Source organism: Martes martes (assembly GCF_963455335.1).
Source record: "Martes martes genome assembly, chromosome: 16".
NCBI classification, from domain to species: domain Eukaryota; kingdom Metazoa; phylum Chordata; class Mammalia; order Carnivora; family Mustelidae; genus Martes; species Martes martes.
In genome coordinates this window covers 21678703-21702748 of record NC_137904.1, presented here as the reverse complement: position 1 = coordinate 21702748, position 24046 = coordinate 21678703, and the positions used below count along the sequence as shown (strand labels likewise).

General features: G+C 35.3%; 1 protein-coding gene across 2 annotated transcripts in view; it reads left to right on the top strand.

Moving 5' to 3' along the window:
• The window catches only part of GOSR1 (golgi SNAP receptor complex member 1), a 54452-nt gene that overhangs the window by 5442 nt on the left and 24964 nt on the right, over positions 1 to 24046 (top strand). For both annotated transcript variants that reach the window (XM_080825971.1, XM_080825970.1), the window contains exons 3-6: positions 983 to 1070; positions 1433 to 1540; positions 6329 to 6420; positions 10076 to 10150. In XM_080825971.1, coding sequence (XP_080682097.1) covers positions 983 to 1070; positions 1433 to 1540; positions 6329 to 6420; positions 10076 to 10150 — 363 coding nt within the window. The remainder of the gene's footprint in view (positions 1 to 982; positions 1071 to 1432; positions 1541 to 6328; positions 6421 to 10075; positions 10151 to 24046) is intronic.

Below are 24046 nucleotides of genomic sequence, written 5' to 3'. Positions count from 1 at the left end.
AGAGGCAAGAGAAATTTTCTGGACATCTGGTTTTAGGATTTGGATCTGTCAAACGTAAGTTTCATTTGCAAAAAGTTAGATTTTTGACTGACTGTTCATATTAGAAGACAGTTGACATCTTTGTAAAAAAAAAACCAAAAACAAAACAAAACCTGAAACAGTTGTATAATATAGGTGGAAATGTAGAGAGTTGGCACTGAAACTTCCCTGCTGGACATGGTTATCTGTATTAGACTTAAAGTCGGTTCCTGATTACTTAATAACTAGGTATCCAATCTGGATTATGTAAATCTCAGTGTTATTTCTCTTTGGTTAAGAGTTGAGGAAAGAAGAGAGAACTTAATTTGAGGAGCCATTATTGCTTTGGAGTAAAAATTAAAAGATTATTCCTCACAGATCCCATAACATAATCCGTAATACCTTTTATGCCTCCTTTTATATGTAGTACTACTTAGTTCTATGGTTTTGTTTCACATCATTTGCTCTCTTTTAGATTTAGCATTTAATTGGGCACTGCCATTGCATAAGTTACTTTCATTTGGGAAATTTCTTTACATTATTAAGGTTAGATGTATGTATTAAAGTTTAGAAAAATCTTCTATACAATTATATTTTATACTGGGGTGTGCTTGAGTGGCTCAGTCAGTTAAGCATCCGACTCTTGAGATGGAGCCCTGCGTCAGGCCCTCTACTGGGCGTAGAGCCTGCTTAAGAGTGTCTCCCTCCCTTTGCCTCTCCACTGCCTGCACCACCACAATACCCCAACACCCCCACAAAAAAATTTTTTTTTATTTTATACTGAATATAATAATTAGAATGTGTGTGATCTTTATAGGAAAACTTCATAAAAGTTATAGCTTCTTAAACAGAGAACGTCTCTGGTGTTCCACTTGACCTCTCTAAGAGTACCTTATTATTTTAAGTATGTTTATAAAGGATTAGGTTTGAGTAATGGATTCTCTTTAATGGAACTTCTCTTTAGCTCTGACACAACACCCCTTTTAAATGGATCAAGCCAAGACAGAATGTTTGAAACAATGGCAATTGAGATTGAACAGCTTTTGGCAAGGGTAAGTACTTTCTGTTAAATGGCTATTTTACTAGTCAACTGTGTTAATCACTTGTTAGATATGGTACTAGATTATATTAACACAGGCATGTTTATAGAAATCACCCTTTCATCCAAGATAAGTGCCTGTCCAGGCCCCTTGAATTTTGATTATAGCTATTCTCAGGTCTTATGGGTATTATTTTAGGCTTTATGGACTATTGGGGGAGGAGTACTAAATCCTTCTCTGTCTTTGGTTTTGGGGTGGTTTTTTGTTTGCTTTGCTCTTAGCTAAACAAGCATACAGGCAAATAATTTACTTTTATCTCTTTATAGTGCTTTTTAAAATATTTTTATTGGTTTTCTTTTTCTTCTTCTTTTTAGCTTACGGGAGTAAATGATAAAATGGCAGAATATACCAACAGTGCAGGTGTCCCATCTTTGAATGCTGCACTGATGCATACATTACAGAGACATAGAGATATTTTGCAGGTAATGTATTGGTTTGAGATTTTTAAGTTATTGTAGTGTTGTTGTTTTTTTAATCCCTGAATAGAATGCGTATAAATGTATTTAAGAGAATAAAGGGAAGAATCTTCTGGGACAATAAATACTTTGCTGTAGAAATTTGTCTTGTTTTACTTTTTTTTCTCTTGGTATGATAAAATTCTGAAAATATCTGATAGCTCTTGCTTTTGCCTGGTAAAAATAATATTCATCACTAGGTAAATATACTTCTACTGTGGGAGACCTTGCTAGCTCCCAGTAACAGTGAAATAGCTAATGGTCATGCATAGGCCAAATACCATGGTTTAGAGTGTACTTTCATCAGGCTTTGAAGATAACGTGGAAGGGAGGTAATTTACTACATTTAGTCTGTTTGAGAAAATATTAAAAGTGTACCAACAGGGGCACCTGGGTGGCTCAGTGGGTTAAAGCCTCTGCCTTTGGCTCAGGTCATGATCTCAGGGTCCTGGGATCGAGCCCCGCATCGGGCTCTCTGCTCAGCAGGGAGCCTGCTTCCTCCCTCTCTCTCTGCCTGCCTCTCTGCCTACTTGTGGTCTCTGTCTGTCAAATAAATAAATAAAATCTTTATTAAAAAAAAAGTGTACCAACAAAATGAAATAAACTCAGATTTACATACAGATGTGTTAAATAGGAAGTAGTACAAATAGGAAGGCAAGTGTTTTTAATATTGGAAAAATTCAGCAATCATTTCTGATTTTAAAAACGCTTATAAAAATAGGAATAGGAGGATACTTTATTTACTTAAGGCAAAAATGTGTATCTCATGTTAAAGCTAGCCTGATGCTTAATAATAAAGCACTGAAAGCATCCCCCCTGAAGAAAGAAACAAGATAAAGATATCCCCAATCACCACAGATGTTTATTATTGTTTTGGAAGTTCTTGATGGTGCAATCAGACAGAGATATAAATAAACAAGATCTAAATAGTGACAAGAAAGAGGCAAAACTTGTATTATGTAGCAGTGAAAAATTACTTATCTAACACAACCAAGAAAAACAACTGGAAAAATTAGAAACAAATTTAATAAAATGGTAGATTATGAAATTAATATCTTAAAGTAAGTTTTCTTACATATAACCAGTAACCTGAGAGAAAATATAATGGAAGAAACTAAAATCCTTGTGTATAAATTTAATAATAATGAATAGCACCTGCATGTATGAAACTTTACAAGGAAAATAAAAGATCTTTTTTTTTTTTTTTTAAAGATTTTAGTTATTTATTTGACAGAAAGATCACAAGTAGGCAGAGAGGCAGGGGGAAGCAGGCTCCCTGCTGAGCAGAGAGCCTGATGTGGGGCTCTATCCCAGGACCCTGAGATCATGACCTGAGCTCAAGGCAGAGGCTTAACCCACTGAGCCACCCAGGTGCCCCAAAATAAAAGATTTAAGTACGGGAAGGAATTACTCTGCCTTTGGAAGACTTCTCTCTAAGCCAACTTATGAATTGAGTGTCTTCCAAATGGAAAAAGAGGTTTTTGTTTCTTTTTCTTTTTCTTTTTTAATTAGCAAAATGACATCAAAGTTTATTTGGAATCACACACATACGAGTGTAACCAAGAAAAAAAAATGTGAAAATGAAGATAAGTAGTAAAGGATGCCTAATTCTACCAAATATTAAAACCTGTTAAGAAGCTGGAAGAATTAAGACAGTTTGATTCTGGAGGAAAAAAATAACCAATAGAACAGAACAGAGTTCACATGGAAATTAAGTTTCTGATAAAGGTGCTATCTTACTTTACTTATTATTTTTTTAAGGTTTTTTTTTTTTAAGATTTTATTTATTTATTTATTCATTCGGCACAGAGAGAGAGTATAAGCAGGGGGAGCAGCAGAGAGAGAAGCAGGCTCTCCGGTGAGCAGGGTGTCGGATATGGGCCTCAATCCCACCTGAGCGGAAGGCACCACCCAGGTGCTCCTAAAGGCGGTATTTTAGATCATTGAGAAACAGAGTATCATAAATTAAGTAGACCTGTAACAATTGGCTAATTATGTGGCCAGTGGTGGTTGTGGGGGAGGGGGAAGAGGGAGAGACCAGGAGGAACAAACTTGAATTTCTGTCTCAATCCTCACATCCAGAATAAATTCCAAATGGACAAAGATTTACATGTAGAAAAAGAAACGATAGAAGTTCAAAATAAAGCATGAGTGAAATTAATACATTTTAGAAATTATACATTTCTAGGGGAGCCAGGGTGGCTCAGTTAGTTAATCATCTGCCCTTGGCTTTGGTCATGATCGCACGGTCCTGGGATTGAGGCCCACGTCAGGCTCTTTGTTCACTGGGGAACCTGCTTCTCCCTCTCCCCCAGCTTGGTCTCTCTCTGTCAAATAAATACATAAAATCTTTTTTAAAAATCATACATTTCTTAACAATACTTAATAGAAAAACTATAACAAATGTCTGATTTGCTTAATGTACAGAGAAATAATAGAAATAAAAAGATAAACTAATAAGAAAATGGGCAAAGGATATGAACTGGCTGCTTACAGAAAATGACTAAAACCATAAAAAGATGTTCATCCACATGCCAAAAGGAAAATATACTAATCAAAATGAGGTAGGATTTTTCACCTGTCAGAATAGCAACTGTTGAAATATCTGTAGCACATTACAAGACTATAGAAAAATGGGCCCTCATCCACTGTGTTGCTGGGAACATAAATTGGTGGTCTTTTTAGAAGGCAGTTTAGCACTATCAAAATTTAAATGTAAGATTCTTTGATCCACTTCTTCTGTTAGGCATTTACTCTTTAAAAAGAGAAAGAGTTCAGTAAAATATATATACAAGAATGTTTATTTTTTAAACAGCATTTTTTAAAAACAACAAAATAGCTAAAATGTTTACTGGTAGAGAATTGACAAAACTACGGCAGTCATAAGATAGAATTCTGTACAGCTGTTAAAAAGAATGTAGATTTTGGGACGCCTGGGTGGCTCAGTTGGTTAAGCAGCTGCCTTCGGCTCAGGTCATGATCCCAGCGAGCTGGGATCGAGTCCCACATCGGGCTCCTTGCTCGGCAGGGAGCCTGCTTTTGCCCTCTGCCTCTGCCTGCCACTCTGTCTGCCTGTGCTCTCTCTCTCTCTCTGACTAATAAATAAATTTAAAAAAAAAATCTTTGAAAAAAAAAAAGAATGTAGATTTCTGTTTGTTAATATGAAAAGATTGCTTGATACCTTATGAACTACTGAAAAGAAGGTATATAGCAAAGTACAGCTGACCCTTGAACAATGCGAGGATTAGGGGTGCTGACACCCTGCCTCTCCACTCCTGTGCAGTCGAAAATTTTCATATGATTTTGACCCCTAAAAACTTAAGTACTAATAGCCTACAACTGACTAAAGCCTAGATTAAACAGTTGGTTAACACATACTTTGTATGTTATACATATTACATACTGTATTCTTATGATAAAGTAAGGTAGAGAAAAGAAATGTTACTTAAAAACTATAAGGAGGGGCGCCTGGGTGGCTCAGTCATTAAGCATATGGCTTTGGCTCAGGTCATGATCTCAGGGTCCTGGGATCGAGCCCCACATTGGGCTCCCTGCTCAGCGGGAATCCTGCTTCTGCTCTTCCCACTCCCCCTGCTTGTGTTCCATCTCTTGCTGTGTCTCTCTCTGTCAAATAAAAAAATCTCAAAAAAAAATTTAAAAGGAAAATGTATTTGCAGAACTGTACTGTAAGAAAAATCCATGTATGAGTGGACCTTTGCATTTCAAATCTGTTTTTCAAGGATTAGTTGTAGTTTGATTTCTTTAGCATAAATCAAAGAAATAATAGGAAGTTTGTATACACAGAAACACAGTTCCTGAAAGAAAATAGAAGAAAGTGAAGGGAGTTATGAGATGTAGAGCAGAGTGGTTTTTGTTTTTGTCCCTTTTGGTGCACTTTTAGTATTCTCTCCATGTTCATTTATATTTTTGTATTTAAAGGGGCAGTAAGGGTTTTCTGGGAGATGGGATTATGATTTTCATCTTCTCTATACACATCTCTGAATTTTATTTTTTTTAACTTTTTTTTTTTTTAAGATTTTACTTATTTATTTGACAGACGGAGATCACAAGTAGGCAGAGAAACAGGCAGAGAGAGAGGAGGAAGCAGGCTCCCTGCTGAGCAGAGAGCCTGATGCGGGGCTCGATCCCAGGACCCTGGGATCATGACCTGAACCGAAGGCAGAGGCTTTAACCCACTGAGCCACCCAGGTGCCCCACATCTCTGAATTTTAAAAAGTGATGAATATTCCTTAATCTCTTAAAAGTATGGTAGTAGAAAAAGAAAGGGAAATATTTGAAGATTATTTTGTTCTTTACAATTCTTTTGGTTCTGTTCTTCCTTTGACTGGTTTAGGAATTAAATTTCTGTGGGAATTCCAAAAAGATGAAATTTGAAATTAAGCCCCATTGGGTATACACTAATAAGTAGAAAGAGCCCCTCAAGTTTTATCCTAGGCTATTTGGAATCATTTTATCTTATTTTTTTCTTTATAATTCTATCCCACAAGACAAAGTACTAGAAGATACAAAGGATAGTGATTTAGTGGTCTATTACCCTAACACTGAATTGTTTTCATTTGAAAGAAGTTGGTCACTCTTGGGGAAAGGGATTATAATGTTATTTTTACTTCTTGACTGTTTGATTCTTAAATAGCAGTTTTCCTGACAGAAATTTATAATACGATGACAATACCTAATGGCTCAGTAAGAGGAAAACATGAGTTTATGTTGAGATTGGATTTTGATTTATTGCAGGATTATACACATGAATTCCATAAAACCAAAGCAAACTTTATGGCAATACGGGAAAGGGAGAATCTCATGGGATCAGTACGAAAGGATATTGAGTAAGTTACCTTTTATGTTATTTTGTAGTATGTTTACTCAGATTTAGACTTAGACCATATCTATGATTAACTATAAATTGAGAAGCAGAACCATGATTTAGATTTCAAGGTTTCTGATTCTCATTTTGTAGAGAATTCTCTAATTCTCATTTCACTGTTCTTTAAACATTGCTGAATCTAATCTACTTTGCTGGTCTTCTCTATCTTCTCCTCATTTTATCATTGGCTCCTGCCAACCTTGACTCTACTGAATCCAGCTTAGATGCTATCTTCTGAGTTTTTCTCTGATCTCCTACCACCCACCTTAATAATGATATTGCCAATAACTGAAGCTCTCTGTGTTTCCCTTTCTGATTTACCAGCTATCCCCCTACTCTCTTTCTTTTTTTTTTTTTTTTAAAGATTTTATTTATTTATTTGACAGACAGATCACAAGTAGGCAGAGAGGCAGGCAGAGAGAGAGAGAGGGAAGCAGGCTCCCTGCTGAGCAGAGAGCCCGATGCGGGGCTCGATCCCAGGACCCTGGGACCATGACCTGAGCTGAACGCAGAGGCCTTAACCCACTGAACCACCCAGGCGCCCCCCCCACCCTCTTTCTTAACAGTTGTATATATATGGAGTAATTTTTTAGATAACATATATATATATGATATATTTAAAGTAATCTTTATTTCTCTGGAATTTGAAATATCTGTGCTTTACAGGTCTTATTCAGACTTAATAACTGTACGTCAGATTACTTAAGAACTTCCAGTGTTTTTATGTTAATCTCAACCCATAATTTTAAAGATTTGTTCTTCATCCCTTTACCTCACCTTCAATAATGCTTTCTGATGTTTCATATGGATACTTAAAATTTTTTTCATGGGACACCTGAGTGGCTCAGTCAGTTGAGCGTCCAACTCTTGATTTCAGCTCAGGTCACAATCTTGGGTTGTGGGATGGAGCTCTGTGCTCAGCACAGAGTCAGCTTGTTCCTCTTTTTCTTCCCCAACTCCCTCTCTCTCTTTCTCTCTCTCTGTCTTTCAAATAAATAAATAAAATCTTAAAAAAAAAAAAAAAGGCATTTTTCACACAACTGACAGGTTAAATCCATTGGGCATCTACTTAAAACTGAAGACTTTCATTTTTGGACCATCTAATGAAGCCTATCATTGTCTCACTTATGATAAATTTATGATACTTATGTTTCATAAGTAATTATTGTATTTCATAAACATAGCTATGATACACATTACCATATCATAAACTGATATGTGTCATGTGTACTCTTAGAAACATTTTCCAGGAAAACTTTTATTTTGTTACAACAGTAAGACAGTTTTGCAAAAGAAATAATTTCATATTCATTGCATTCAAAATTTTTGCTCAAAACTAATCAAGGATTATCCAGCCATCAAAGTTATGTTCCTTTCCCCAAAAATTATCTTGGTAAATTAATTTTTATTTTTCTGTTTTTTTAATGTTTAGTCTTATGTACTTAGTGAAACATGAAGGACTAAAAATTTTGCCATAATTACATATTTTGTAATATTTTTAGTTCTCAGGAACATGGAAGTCTTTTGTTTAATATCTGTGCAGACTATTTATGTATGTATTTTCAGGTATACATTGAGAACCAGTATAGGGGACAGCCTATACTGGCATTTTGTTCCCCCCAAATTTGTGGGAATTGTTAGAATATAGCCCACTGTAATAACTTGCTTTCTGAAAAACAGTCATAAAAGAAACATGTTTCATCCATTCATTAAACTATTTCCTGATTAACAGCCATGAGTAAGACTCTAGATCAGTCACAGTAGAGGCTAGAAATGAAAAGACCAACTTAGCCCAACAGGAGTTTATAATCTAGGTGCTGCGGGGCGCCTGGGTGGCTCAGTGGGTTAAGCCTTTGGTTCAGGTCATGATCCCAGGGTTCTGGGATCGAGCCCCACATTGGGCTCTCTGCTCAGCAGGGAGCCTGCTTCCCTCTCTCTCTCTACCTGCCTCTCTGCCTACTTGTGATCTCTCTCTGTCAAATAAATAAGTAAAATCTTTAAAAAAGAAAAAAACCTTTATAATCTAGGTGCTAGAGGGGAGTAAGACATATATTCAAATTAATATAATACAAAGCAGAATATGATTAGTGAGATGAGATATAGTAGTAATAACTAACATTTTAAAGTTCTTTGCAATTGTACACTACTTTTCCATATATTATCTCTATTCTGGCTTCATATAATCTTTTGGTACAGATAGAAATTATTAGTACCATTTTATAAAACTAAGTATTACGAGACTTGTCTAAGGTTAACTGGCTAGTTAATGATGGGAGTATAGATTTAAATCTAGATCACCTGTTTTCAGGATGCCTGCCTGGTTCAGTCAGAGGAGTGCACAACTCTTGATCTTGGAGTTGTGACGTCAAGCCCCATGTTGGGTGTGGCCATTGCTTTAAAAAAAAAATCTTAATAAAAGTAAATCATCTGGGGCACCTGGGTGGCTCAGTGGGTTAAAGCCTCTGCCTTCGGCTCAGGTCGTAATCTCAGGGTCCTGGGATTGAACCCCGCATCGGGCTCTCTGCTCAGCGGGAAGCCTGCTTCCCCCTCTCTCTCTCTGCCTGCCTCTTTGCCTGCTTGTGATCTCTCTCTCTCTGTCAATAAAAAATCTTAAAAAAAAAAAAAAAGGGTACATCATCTGTCTTGGGAGTCCTGCGTGTTCTTGGTTATCTCATGCTGCTTTCCCTGGGATTTTTCTTTCCTACTGTGCTTTGCAAATGAGTGCTGCCTCTTAGCCAGTAGTTCAGTTTTATCAGCATGACCCTCTTTTGTCATACTCTAGTGTATGTGCAGTTTCTTCAGTTTTTTATTTTTGTTCTTGTTACTTTGAGTAAGGAGTAGAAACATGAAAGTGTTGATAGTAACGATAGAAAGCATTTTCTTATAAATTTTAGTGCAGTTAAGAAAGCATTTTCGTGTAAAATTTAGTGCAGACCGAGACAGAAATCCTTAAGTATGCCAAAATTGGCAGGTCTTAAGCTTCATTTTAACTCTGTAGGCTCTAATTGATAGACTACATATACCACTGTGAAGGAAAACATTCCATGGCAGTAGTTTCCTCCCCATGTGTAGTAATCAGTTTAAACTTTTATGTCTACTTGGAGAAAATAAAGATATAATAATAGACAAAAATAATAATAGACAAAGACAAGTAATGTTTTTGTTTAAAACATTGGATTATTCTGGTGAAAAATAATAAACAGTTAGCCCCAAATTAGAGAGGCATTTATATTTATCTATTTATTATGGATGTCATTTTATTTTTTATTTTTTTAAAGATTTTATTTATTTATTTGACAGACAGAGATCACAAGCAGGCAGAGAGGTAGGCAGAGAGAGAGGGAAGCAAGCTCCCTGCTGAGCAGAGAGCCCGATGTGGGGCTCGATCCCAGGACCCTGGGATCATGACCTGAGCCAAAGGCAGAGGCTTTAACCCACTGAGCCACCCAGGCACCCCATGGATGTCATTTTAGAAGATGAGAATGATCAAACGTTTTAGCTTCATTCAAAATTATGGAGAGGCTCAGTTTGTTTGCTTTGGATATTACTAGAGTCAGTTACTTCTGTTTTGCAGTATCTGCCAGAAATGTTCTTAAATTTTCTCTGTTTTATTCTAGGTCATATAAAAGTGGGTCTGGAGTAAACAACAGAAGAACTGAACTATTTTTGAAAGAACATGACCACCTTCGAAAGTAGGTATTCTTGTATACATACATACTGTGTAGTTTCCCAGACTTACTAATTCCTTTATTGACATAACAAACATTTTGTGTTTTTTATAGCAAGTGCTTTATCAGTGCTAACTCATTTAATTCTAACGACCCTGTTTGGTAGAAGTGGAATTGTTAACTGTTCCAGCTGTTAATTAGGAAAGATACTATGCTATCGACCATCCAAAATCGACATTCACATCACTTGTTACTTGTAATATATCTTTTACTGCCTTAATGTTTCATGTCTTTAGCAAGTCTATCTTTCTGATACATTTGTTCACTACTGGAGATTATGTAGTAATGATGCTGATAATGACTTATGTTTGAATGCCCTGTTACCATTATATATATTCATTATAAATAAATGTTACAAATTATGTTGATATTTGCTGCTGAATGTCATTAATTAGTCATGTCTGTATGAGCTTAATGTACTGTTCAATTTATTTTTCTTTAAAGATTATCGCTTTAGGTATATAAGGTATTGTAATCAGAACATGGAAAATCAAAACCTTTTTCCAGACACCACCTTTTTGCCCCAAAATCTCTGTAAATGAAATGAAATGTAATTTACTATTTGAAAAAAAAGGAGGGTTCCTAAAAAAAAATTTTTTTTTAATTTAAAAAATTAAAAAATAGAAGCCTGGGTTCCTCCAGTGTTAGATATAGTTCTTAGTGTTCTTTCTTAATCTGTTGACTGTTATTGATTGGCACAAGGGGGCAGTCTTTCCTAGAGTATGTTTAGTTTATAGTTACTCCGAGCTTTGGTAGTTTTTTTGTATTTGATAAAAACCTTAAAAAATAAAGAAAGAAAGAATTTTGCATTACATCCAAAGCTATATTAATACATTCTTTAGTTACAGAGTAAATTTAAAGGATAAGATACTCAAGTAGCACAAAATAAAGGTTAGATTCCATCAGTGTTTCTCTATTGCCTCAAAAAGATACTAAAAAGTTAGAAATGCAGTAATTGAATTATCTCAAGAATAATTTGTTGCCAAAGAGTATACCAGAGTGATTATATAAATTAATATCCTTTGTTTCATATTTTAAGACATACTGCATATTATAATTGTATATGAAAATTTGCAGTTTTGTATTTGTATTAATAATTCAAAGAAAATCCATCAGGAATTTTATATTGTCCATTTTACAGGGAAAAAATGCATCTGTTCAGGGGCATATAACAAATAATTTAGGTTATAAAAATGAGAATATTGGAAATCAAAAAGGTGTTTTCCACTTTTCTCAGTTTTACATATGATATACTTTATATATATTCCTTTCAATATTCTTGTGAAAAAGTTTCTATGTGCTCATTCTATACAGAGAGAAATGGAGACAGGAAGAATTGAATGGAATATGAGCTTCTGATGAATTAGGGAAGTTGTCAGGACTGAAAACAAGGGTTCAGTCATTGGTCTCAGAATTAGAACATAGCTTCCAAATGCAGTTTGGAAAAATCAATCTTTTATGTGTAAGTTATGAATATTTGTTAGGTGATAAAAATAAAATGATGGATGATATGTGTACAAATAATATGGAAAACTTTTTCTGTTTTTTTCAATGTCATCTCTATGTCATTGGCTAAGTGCTTTGGGGAAGAATTGGCAAGATCTTTTCAGAACTTTTTCCATACAAAAACTGTAAGTGCTCATTATAATAAAGCACTCAATTTAGAAAGTATGGATAACACAAAAGAGACCATTGAAATCACTTGTTTTTGTTTGTTTGTTTGTTTTTAAATTATGGCGGCCGAGATGGTGGACTGGCCTCCAGCAGTCCACCGTTGGCACTGGCTCAAGTTCTTTTTTTTTTTTTTTTTTTTTTTTAAGATTTTATTTATTTATTTGACAGACAGATCACAAGTAGGCAGAGAGGCAGGCAGAGAGAGAAGGGAGGAAGCAGGCTCCCTGCTGAGCAGAGAGCCCGATGCGGGGCTCGATCCCAGGACGCTGGGATCATGACCTGAGCCGAAGGCAGCGGCTTTAACCACTGAGCCACCCAGGCGCCCCGTCACTGGCTCAAGTTCTTAACAGAAATGCAAAGGGATGGAAGCAGTGATTTTTTTTTTTTTTTTGAAGATTTTATTTATTTTATTTGACAGACAGAGACTACAAGTAGGCAGAGAGGCAGGCAGAGAGAGGAGAAAGCAGGCTCCCTGCTGAGCAGAGAGCCCGATGTGATGCGGGGCTCAATCCCAGGACCCTGGGATCATGACCTGAGCCAAAGGCAGAGGCCCAACCCACTGAGCCACCCAGGGGCCCCCATTGAAATCACTTGTAAGAACAGATTCTGTAACATTTTTTACTCATCAGTAGATTGGGAGTCTTTTGCATGTTATTTGATAATTTATTTGTTTTTTTTATCTGTTTTATAATACAGTTAATCCAGGGTGTAACAACCATTTCCGTAATGTTGGCCTTTTGGATTATATTCAGTTTTTACTTTTATACATATTGAAGTCTTTATAAGTATCCGTAATTATTTCCTCATGATAAGTTCCTAGAATTGGAGTATATTCATTTGTAAATCTTTTGATATGTTATTGTCAAATTTCCCTCTAAAGGTTTGCTGGAGTCCCATTTGTGGCAAATATGTAAACATTCCCCAGTGCCCTCAATAGCACTGATATTTTGATTTTTTAAAAGTTTATGCCAAGAGGGGCGCCTGGGTGGCTCAGTGGGTTAAAGCCTCTGCCTTCAACTCAGGTCATGATCTCGGGGTCCTGGGATCGAGCCCCACATCGGGCTCTCTGCTCAGCGGGGAGCCTGCTTCCTCCTCTCTCTCTCTCTCTGCCTACTTGTGATCTCTATCTGTCAAATAAATAAATAAAAATCTTAAAAAAAAAAGTTTTATGCCAAGATAGGCAAAAATTCTCTAGTAGTAGATTTTTTTTTAATATAAGGGATATATTTTCATTAGAGAAAACATAGGTTAAATTAAACAGCTAAGCAAAAGAAGCATAAAGTAGTAGTAGCTAAATTAACCTTAAAGTGATTATAGAAACCTATAGTGATTATAGATTATATAGTTCATTTGTAATTAGTAGGCCAGATTTGCTGCTAGGGTAATTTTTATTTTGGTCTTTCATGGATAAACGTTTTTAATACCCAATAACTGAGGTAACTAGTTTGATTTTGTACATTGCATTTTACTTTTTATAGCTAGAATCATAAGTAGATTTTTATCTGATTTTTCTTAACATTTTAAAAAATTTTTTAACATTTTATATGATAATGTAAATTTCTACAACTTGTTTCAAAAGTACATATTTTTGCCTTGAGAAAGAATAAAACAGTTTTTATAAATGAATGCCAAACTTTAAAAAGAAAACAAAAACCTAACTTTGTAATCGTTTTTACCAGTTCCCATTAATACTTTTTGTCTTAAAACTTAATGTTGTAGGGCGCCTATGTGGCTCAATTGTTAAGTGTCTGCCTTCTGCTTAGGTAATGATCCCAGAGTCCTGGGATCAAGCCCTGCTTGCATCGGGCTCAGCAGGAAGCCTGCTTCTCCCTCTCCCACTCCCCCCGGCCTGTGTTCCCTCTCTTGCTGTGTCTCTCTCTGTCAAAAAAATAAATAAATCTTAAAAAAAAAAAAAAGTTAATGTTGTTAGCTTGCTAACTATTTTCTGAAAGGCAATAATTTCTCTTTTTGTGGATAAAGTAACTTTCATTTTGACTCGTCTTTCTCTGCGTTTGTTTTCAATACATCAGTCAGAGGAAGATGGCTGACTTTGAATTAGTGTCAAGCTTGCAGCTATTTGTTTTTTACTGGGCTATAGTGTAGCTGCATTTCTCTGAGCTCTCTGCTTGCTATTTAGTTAATTTCTCTTTCTTCCTTTATTTAACCATTCTCTTTCATTGCTCTTTTATGTATTCCTTTTTGAAAGAAGTATCTGAATTAGTTTTGTACTTTAAAGTTCTTTTTTTCCTTAAAGAAGTTTTACATTTGTGATCTGTTTCTCATCCTTTACTTTTAAAGGGTGTGGTTATAACAAACATGTATATACGCGTATACATGCACGCATGCATGCGCGCGCGCGCGCGCACACACACACACACACTCGTTTAATTGCCCATTATAGTCAAAATACAGAACATTTCTATCAACCCAAGAAAGTTTTATGCCCTTCTGTAGTTGATTCCTGCCCCCCCAATCCCAGGCAACTGCTTACCTGCTTTCTGCCATTGTAGATTACCTTTTCCAGAATTTCATATAAATGAATTCATACAATGTATACTTCTTTCACTTAGCATAGCGTTGCTAAGATTCATCTGTTTGTTTTTGTTTTTTGTATCAGTAGTCAGTTCCTTTCTGTCACTGAGTATAATTGCTGTTGTATGATACACCTCAATATGTTTATATATTCACCCATTGGTGGATATTTAGGTTAATGTTTTAGTTTGGGGCTATTACCAAGAAAGCTAGTTCATAGACAAAATTTCATGTGGCTCTATGTTTTCATTTCTCTTGAGTAATTACCTAGAAGTTGTATTGTTGGGTTCTAATGGCAGGTGTAAGTTTGTTTCATTTTATAGGAAACTGTCAGATGTTTTTAAGTGGTTTTGTCATTTTTACATTCCTGACAATCCCATATTGAGAGTTCCAGTTGCTTTAAATCCTTGCCAGCATCTGACACTGTCATTCCTTCTGTTCTTCTGTAGTCTAGTAAGTATGTAATTGTATCTCACTGTGGTTTGAATTTGCACTTCTCTGATGACCAATGATAAGCATCCTTTCAAGTGCTTATCAGCCATTTATTTATCTTTAGTGAAATGTCTGTTCATATATTTTGCCCTTTTTTCAATTGGGTTTTTTGTCTTTTTACGGCTGAGTTTTGTTTGGTTTTGTTTTTCTTACTCAGTTATTGAGTTTTAAGATCTTTCTGTATCCTGAATACAAATTCTTTGTCAGAGGTTTTGCAAATATTTTCTTTGACGCTGTGACTTACCTTTTCATTTTCATTATGGTGATTTCCAAAAGAGCAGATGTTTTACATTTCGATGAAGTTTTTCTTTTATGGTTCATTTATTTTCAGTGTAAGAAATCTTGACCTAAGTTTGCAAATATTTTGCCCTTTGTTTTCTAACAGAAGTTTTACAGTCTTAGTATTTTTACTTCATTTTTGTGTCTAGTTGAGTGAAGGGATCCGTTCATTTATCACATGGATATTGTGTTGTTTCAGCACTGTTGAAAAGACTCTCCTTCCCCCACTGAATTATGTTGGCACCTTTTGTTGAGAAAAGGTTTATTTCTGAACCCTGTCCTGTTCCATTGACCTGCATAGGTCCATCCTTATGCCAATAGCTTAACTGTTCTGATTACTGTAGCTTTATTTTAAGTCTTGAAATGAGGTAATGCAGGTCTTCTAACTTTGTTCTGTATTTTCAGAATTGTTCAGCTCTTCCAGGTCCTTTGCATTGCCATATAAATTTTATAACCAGCTTGTAAAAAAAAAAAAAAAAGCCTCCTGGCATTTTAAATAGGATTACGTTGAATCTCTAGAACCATTTGGGGAGAATTGCCATGTTAACAATAGCAAATCTTCCAACTTAGGAACATGGTATGTTTTTCTATTTATTTAGGTCTCCCTTTACTTCTTGTAGCACATTATGGTCTTCACCATGCAGGCCTTACACAAATTATGTTGAATTTATCTTTAAATATTTCCTCTTTAGGGATGTGATTATAAATAGAATTTAAAAATTTTAATTTTCCAATTATTTTGTCTAGTATGGAAAATAATTGATTATTATATATAATGTCATCCTATGACCTTACTGAATTTACTTATTATATAGTAGTTTCTTGGTAAATCTTTTAGGATTTTCTATGTATATAGTCCTATTACCCAAGAATGTAGTTTTATTTCTCCCTTTCTGATTTGTTTTCCTTTTATCCCTTTCCTCATTGCACTGGCTAAAACCACCAGCACAAAGCTGGATAGAGGCAGTTAGTGCAAATATTCTCGCCCTATTTTGTATTTAAGGAGAAACTTTATTGTTCAATATTAACAGGTTTTGTACATGCCCTTAATCAGGTTGAGGAAGAACCCTCCTCTTCCTGTTTTACCAAGAGTTGCTTTTTTTGTGATTGGGTTTTTTAGCTTTTTATTTTGAAATAATTTTAGACTGTAGAGGAATTACACAAATAGTACAGAGAATTTTTGTATACCCTTCAACAAGTTTTCCTAATGTTAATGTTTTATAGAACCTTATTACAACTATCAAATTCAGCAAATTATCATACAATAATATTAATATTATTAATAATTTTTTAAAAGATTTTATTTATTTGACAGAGAGAGACCACAAGCAAGCAGAAAGGCAGGAAGAGAGAGAGAGGGGGAAGCAGGCTCCCTGCTGAGCAGAGAGCCTGATGCGGGGCTCGATCCCAGGACCCTGAGACCATGACCCGAGCCAAAGGCAGAGGCTTAACCCACTGAGCCACCCAGGCGCCCCTAATATTATTAATAATATTAACTAATAAATAATATTAACTAAATATTAACAATAATATTAACTAAACAAAAATACTAACTAAACAATAATATTAACTAAACTACAGACTTTATTTACCAGGTCTTCCACTAATGTTCTTTTTATGTTCCAAGATTTAGATCAGGCGCCTGTGTTGCATTTAATCATGTCTCCTTAGTCTCCTAAGATCTGTGACAAAATTGCCTTACCTTAATTTGTCAAGAGAAAGTGTCGGACAGACCCAAGTTAAGGGACATTCTACAAAAATAGCCACTGCTCTTAAACAGTTATGATCCTGACCTTATGCAGTTTTGGCAGGAATACCATCGGGTGATGTTGGGCCCTTCTTGGAGCATCGTATCAGGTGTATATCATGCCAGTATGTCTTAAAAATTATGTTAATCTAGGTTGCTTAAAGTGGTGTTTGTCATGTTTCTCTGCTCTAAAATTGTTTCCCTTTGTAATTAATGAATATAGGGGAAGATGCTTTGAAAGCGCAAATACCCTGTTTCTCTGCAAACTTTTTCCACTGATTTTAGTATTCCCTAGTGAATCTTGCTTCCCCAGTTATTCCTGGGTTGTTTTCCTACTGGCGATTTTCTATTTACATCGGGCCTTGTACATTTAATAGTTGAGATTCTCTGAGGCCCCTTCTCCATCATTTATTTTATTTAATTATTTATTTATCAGTGTAGACTCATGAATATTTATACTTTGGGATATAATCCAACACTAGCATTATATTATTGTTCACATTGTTCCAACTTTGGCCTGTGGGAGCTCCTTCCCTTAGCTTCTGTCATTTGACATGCCCTTTTTTTGGTTCACTTTCTTTACAGTTTGTTACCACACAGTTTTCATGGCTCTTGTATTTTCCCTGCCTCAGCCCTGGAATTAACCACTACTCCAAGCAGCATTATTCCCTGATTTTGGAGAATGGTTCAGCTAATTGCTCAGAGAATGGGTGCTAATTGTGCTTATTGCCACTGAAGTGTTACTGCTTTTAGGCTCTCTCTTGCTTAAAGTTTTTGTCATGGATAGGGTTGAACTTTTTCATGTCTTGTTTTGGATCTATTAAAGTGATCACTTTTTTTTCCTTCATTGCTGTAATATTGTGAATTAAATTGATTATTTTCAAACATTAAAGCAATCTTGATTCCTAGAATAAACCCCACTTTGTCATGATATATTTATTATTCTTTTGATATATTGCTAGATTTATTTTGTTGAGGATTTTTGTATTATGCTTGTGAAGAATATCTTTAGTTTTCTTTTCTTGAGATGTCTTTGGCCCCATTGAATGAGTTGGGAAATGTCCCTTTTACTGTCTGCTGAAAGAATTTGTACAGGCTTAGTGTTATTCCTTCCTTAAATGTTTGATGAAATTTACTAGTGAATCTGTCTCAGCCTGGAGTTTTCTTTGTGGCAAGATTTTTAAATTAAAAATGCATTTTCTTTTGGAGGTGCAAGGCTATGGCTCTGGATTTATCCCTGGGCTGGGCGTGTTGGTGGTTGGGAGGGTTACTCTGATGAGCTCAGCTGGTCACAGATCCATCCCTGTGACTCAGAAAGTCTATTATCAAAAGAGAATGTGGCATATACAGGGCTCCAGAGAAGTTATCAGCCAACTTAATCACTTAGCTGGGTTTACTATACTCTCTTCTGTATTCCAAGCCATAAACATAGAAATAGTTGGGTTTTTTCCTAGTGATATTTATTGAGGTGGACTTTTACTTCAATATTCCATTCTGCTCCCCCATTAATAAATTTAAAAGTTTTTAATGGGCCTGTGGAGCCCTTCATGATCAACCTACTGCCTAAATCTCCCAACTTCATCTCCATCCCTTCCTCTATATCACTCTTTCCCTTTACTTATTAGGCACCAGCTATACTGGCCTCTCTTCATTTCCTTCCCAAGAGATATTAAGCCTTTTCCCTTCTCAGCCTCTTTGTACTTATATTTCGTTCTATCTGCTTTAAATACTCTTTTCTTAGCTTTTCGTATGGCTTATTCATTGACATTTTTATAGTCTCAGCTCACTTGTCACCTCTTCAAAAAGGACTTTTCTAACTGTCTTATCTAAAATAGACCTTCCCAGGGGGCCTGGGTAGCTCATTTGATTAAGTGTCTGCCTTTGGCTTAGGTCATGATCCTGGGATCAAGCCCCTCATCTGGTGCCCTGCTCAGCGGGGAGTCTGCTTGTCCCTCTCCCTCTGTCTCCTGCACCCCTCCCTGTTTGTGTGCACATGTACTCTCTCTCTGTCAAAAAATAAATAAAATAGACCCCCCTTTTTTATTATATAAAAAAGTATTTTTGGGCTTCTTTCATAGCATTTGTGAGAATTTGTAATAATTTGTAATTTGTAATAGTTTTTATTTTTTATTATTATGTGACTCTCCTTACATGTAGGTTTCATAAGAGGAGGGGACCTGGTTAGTCTAAGTCTAGTTCTTGGAAGTGTTGTGTGCCTAGTTCCTGTTATATCATAGACACTTAATATTTATTTCTTATAAATGAATGGATATAAACAGAAGGTATTAATTTTGGTTTCATATACATGTAAATGTAGGACATCTATTTCATTCATTTACCTATTCCCGAAATACTTACTGAATACATACTGTGTATACTGTATCGGTCTAGATGCTATATATATATCTATATGAAATCTGATTTTGAGAACTAAAGGGGATATTATTAATGTGATGAATTATTAAAATTATTAAAAATGAATTATTAAAAATCAAAATCTATGGTACATATAAGTCTTTGGCAAGCATCTCTCTTATTTGTGGATAGGAAACAAGATTCAGAAAGGACATAGGCCAAGCTTTCATAAATATTCAATAATATATTAAGCCCACATTTCCTAACTTATTTCCATATTTGTCCTACATCATACTGCCTTTCCTGTGACTTGCTTCTTTACAATTTTACTTTTCTTGTATTGGGGATTCAGCATGCATAATGCTCTGCCATTTGAAGGACCACCTGCTTTACATTTCTCTTAAAAGCAGGTGACCTGGCCTCTCTGTGTCTATTTTGGGTGTTTTGGTTTTTTGTAATGGGACTGTAGCTGTCCCCTATGTTACATGATTTTAGGGAAGAATGACTTAAGAGTTAAGGCATTTTACAAAGTTGAAAGCACTTTAAGAAATCTGAAGAATTTGTTTCACGTAACTTTTCAAATACAGGACTGTGTGTAAAGCAAATTTTACTTAAATAAATGGGATCAATTACAGTATTGAGAATTTATTTTGTTTTCATTCCATTGACTTCAGCAGATATGACTGTTATTCTCTGAGATGGCACACGTTATCTTATGTTGTAGTTGTACACTTAGGTATAAATATGTCAGTGAGCAAGACTTATTATATTGTCAGAGGCTTACCTCTTCTCTGCTGATGATTTTTCTCATGACCTTTCTTTCTTAGCCTATGTTTAATAGACTATTGGTATTTTGAATTTTTTTAATTCACCAGGCTTATCATTTAGGTTAGGTGATTCAAAGTTGTGGTAGGTGAACTATTTTACATAGGCATTTTATTTTATTTTATTTTATTTTTTAAAGATGATTTATTTATTTATTTGACAGACAGAGATCACAAGCAGGCAGAGAGGCAGGCAGAGAGAGAGGAGGAAGCAGGCTCACTGTCGAGCAGAGGGCCCGATGCGGGACCCAATCCCAGGACCCTGGGATCATGACCCGAGCCGAAAGCAGAGGCTTTAACCCACTGAGCCACCCAGGTTCCCTACATAGGCATTTTAAAAACAACGATACTGGTTTCACTTTTTGTTTGTTTCATGATTTTAGCCCGATTTCTCCGAGGTCCCACAGCTAGTTAAAGCTGAGATGGAACCCCAGGTCCTCTGATTGTATTGCTTCTGCAATACTGCACTGCTTCTCTAATTCTTAATGGATTCTACATCATAGAGTTGCTAAGATAATGCGTGTAAAAAAGCTTTGTAAACTGTGAGGCATGTCTGTATAAAGCAGAACATAATGAGGGTTTTAGGAGTAAGAAAAGCAAATACTAAAGAAGAAAACTTTTCATATGCACTATCAATTTACATGTCTTAAATATAACTTGAAATACTTTTGATGCTAGGATAGTCCTTGTGAAATTAAATTCTAATTTTATTAATGGACCATGACCATATTTGAAAGTATGAGACATATGATCACCATAATTTAGTGACTTTTACAAGGAGCAGGTTTATCCCAAAAGTTTTTGGTATAATCCTATATACATTTATTGTTTAATAAATAGCATATGACTCCAGTTAAATGATGGTCAGATTATAACATCTGTGAGTGGGATAATATAATAAGCTTCTGGCATTCAGGATTTGACATTAGTTTTCTCAAATATTTATGAAACCTAAAGGTTCATGAGATTTTGTCAAGATACAAACTTGAATGTTATGACCTAAGGAGCTGGTGTTGAGGAAGTCACTTTGCTAACAAGTATGTATGACCTACAATTACACTTCATCTTCACTTCTGTGTTCATATTTGCTGCTTGTGGTTATTTACTTAGTAACTACCTGAAATAATTTATACATACACATACATATACAGAAAACACCATTATAAAGGTAATGCTAGTGAAGTGATCCTACAAAAAGTGGTGCTCCTGAGTAGAAGAATGGGAAGCTTATGGAGGAAGCTACATGTATCAGTAGTAGCCATGAATATGGGACTATGCAAAGATCTGGAGATATATCCCTTACCTATCTTAGGGGCCTTTCGTATAATAGAGTTAAATTTTTAACATACGAGGACTGGTAGCATTTGATTATTTCACTTTGTTATCTATCATTTCATTCATGGGAAATTTTAACATTACCTGTGAAAGCCCCATTTGTCCCAGGGGTGCCGTTGTCTGCCATATGGAAATAGATGACAAAGCAAATTAATAGAACCCTGAATAATACTTTTCTTATGTTTATATTCATGTGGCAATATACAGATTTACAAGGCAAAATAATCTAGTTTAGAGCTTTTTTTTTAATGATTTTATTTATTTATTAGAGAAAGAAGGAGAGAGAGAGCACAAACAGGGGAGCAACAGTCAGAGGGAGAGGGAGAAGCAGGCTCGCTGCTGAACAAGGAGCCAGATGCAGGGTTCATGACCTGAGCCGAAGCAGGTGCTCAAGCCATTGAGCCACCCAGACACGCCTCTAGTTTGGAGCTTATTTTTTCCTTCATTTTTCTTCACCTGGAGCATATTGAAAGCAAATCTATCTTCATTTGGTACGTGGCTTTGTTATATAATAAAAACTTGAGTTGGAGATGCTCTGCTATGATGAGGAATTTTCTCTCTCCAGATACATATTCGCAGAGGATAGACATATATGTCACAGAGGATATGTGACATATATATCCTCTTTCTGCCCCCCCATGGAAATCTATAAATTAACTCTGTTAACCCTGATTGATATTTTATTAATCTGACACGTATCTGTTACTCATTTACTCATTCATTTATCAATATGACATATCAATATATGTCATGTGACATATATATCCTCTTTCTGCCCCCCTATGGAAATCTATAAATTAACTCTGTTAACCCTGATTGATATTTTATTAATCTGACACGTATCTGTTACTCATTTACTCATTCATTTATCAAGCGTTTAATGAGTGTCTCCTGTGTGCTAGGTACTATGCTAGACTCTAGGGAGTCAAAGATGAATTAGACTCAGGCTTTACTCCTTGGGAATTCATTCTGGTTAGAGAAATAATAAACATGATTATGGTATCTTGTAAAGTATAATATTTTTTAAGTATTAAATGAGATAACATATATGAAAAAAACTTAGTAAGCTTTACAAATTTAAGATTTTTTTCTTCTACTGTGTAGTACAGTATCTGATATATCTTAAATGCTTGTTTATCCTTGAATGAATTGATAAAGAACAAAGAACAAGGAAAGCATAATATTATAGTATAAAGAATTAGTTCTGCCTGGATGTATGAGGGAAAAGCTTCACAAAGGATTTAACTTTTGAGTTGGACTTTAAAATAAGCAATTTATGTTGAGAATCAGGTAAAGGGATTCCAGGGCAAGAGGAAGACTAAGACATGAAAGTGCTTGATCTGTATCAATCATGTATGTGTAGGCTTATACAGTTTGCAAGATACTTCTGTTTACATTATCTCTTTTGAGCCTTACGAAAACTTTCTGTAATGAGTTCATACAGCCAAGCACCTGAAGCCTACAGGTCCTAGGATCTAAGAGAGAGCAACTCTAGCCATTTTCTTTGTAGTTTCTTAAATGTCATGATTGCTAGTATTAATGAATTTCCGTGATTACATTTATGAACTGTTTTTGGAGTTATAAGTAAGTGGGAGAGAAAAATACATAGAATGAAAAGTGTAGTTCGATTTTTATTTATGTAAGCAGATGAGCATATATCAATACATGAAGAGTTTTTTTTAGAGGTTTCAGAAACATTGGAAAATGCTTCTTTTTTTGGGCAAGTGCTTTACTATTTCATAGATTCTTTGTGACTCAGGTAGTTTTTTGGGATTTTCAGTCTTCTTAAACCATTTACCTAAATAACAGACAATGGAAACTGCCATCCCCACATTCTTTCTTAAGCTTTCTGTTTCTGCTATAGTTGAACAAATTTGTTGACGTTAAAAAAATTTTTTTTTGCGCGAAAATGTTTGGTTAAAATGCTTTGAGGAAGGAAAAAGAGAAACAAAAATCTCTCCATTTATTCTTGATTTCCTGTTGTATATATATTATATGTTGTATGTAATCAAGATAGTGTGGTATTGGTGAAAGAATAAATCCATCAATGGAACAGAATAGAAAGTTCAAAAATTGATGTACACAAACATAATCAACTGATCTTTGACAGAGGAACAAAAGCAGTTGAATGGAGAAAAGAGTTTTTTTAAAAGGTGCTAGAACAACTGGATATCCATATGCCATATATGTATATCTATATAGACACTGACCTTTCACATTTCCCCAGAATAACTCAGCAGATCCTAGACCTAAATGTAAAATAGAGAACTATATAATGTTGGAGAAAATCTAGGTGATGTTGGGTTTGGCAGTGAGTTTTTAGATGCACCACCGAAAACACCGTCTATAAGGAAAAAAACTGGTAAGATGGATTTCATTAAAATTGAACACCTCTGCTTTGCCCTGCCAAAGATAGTCAAGAAATTGAAAAAACAAGCCACAGACTCAAAGAAATTATTTGCAAAGCACATATCCGATGGACTGTTACCCAAAATATACAAAGGACTCTTAAAACTCTACAATTAAAAAGTAGGCAAAAGATCGACAGCTCATCTGAGAAGATAAGCAGATGGCAGATAAGCATATGAAAAAATGTTCAACATCATGTCATTAAGAAATTGC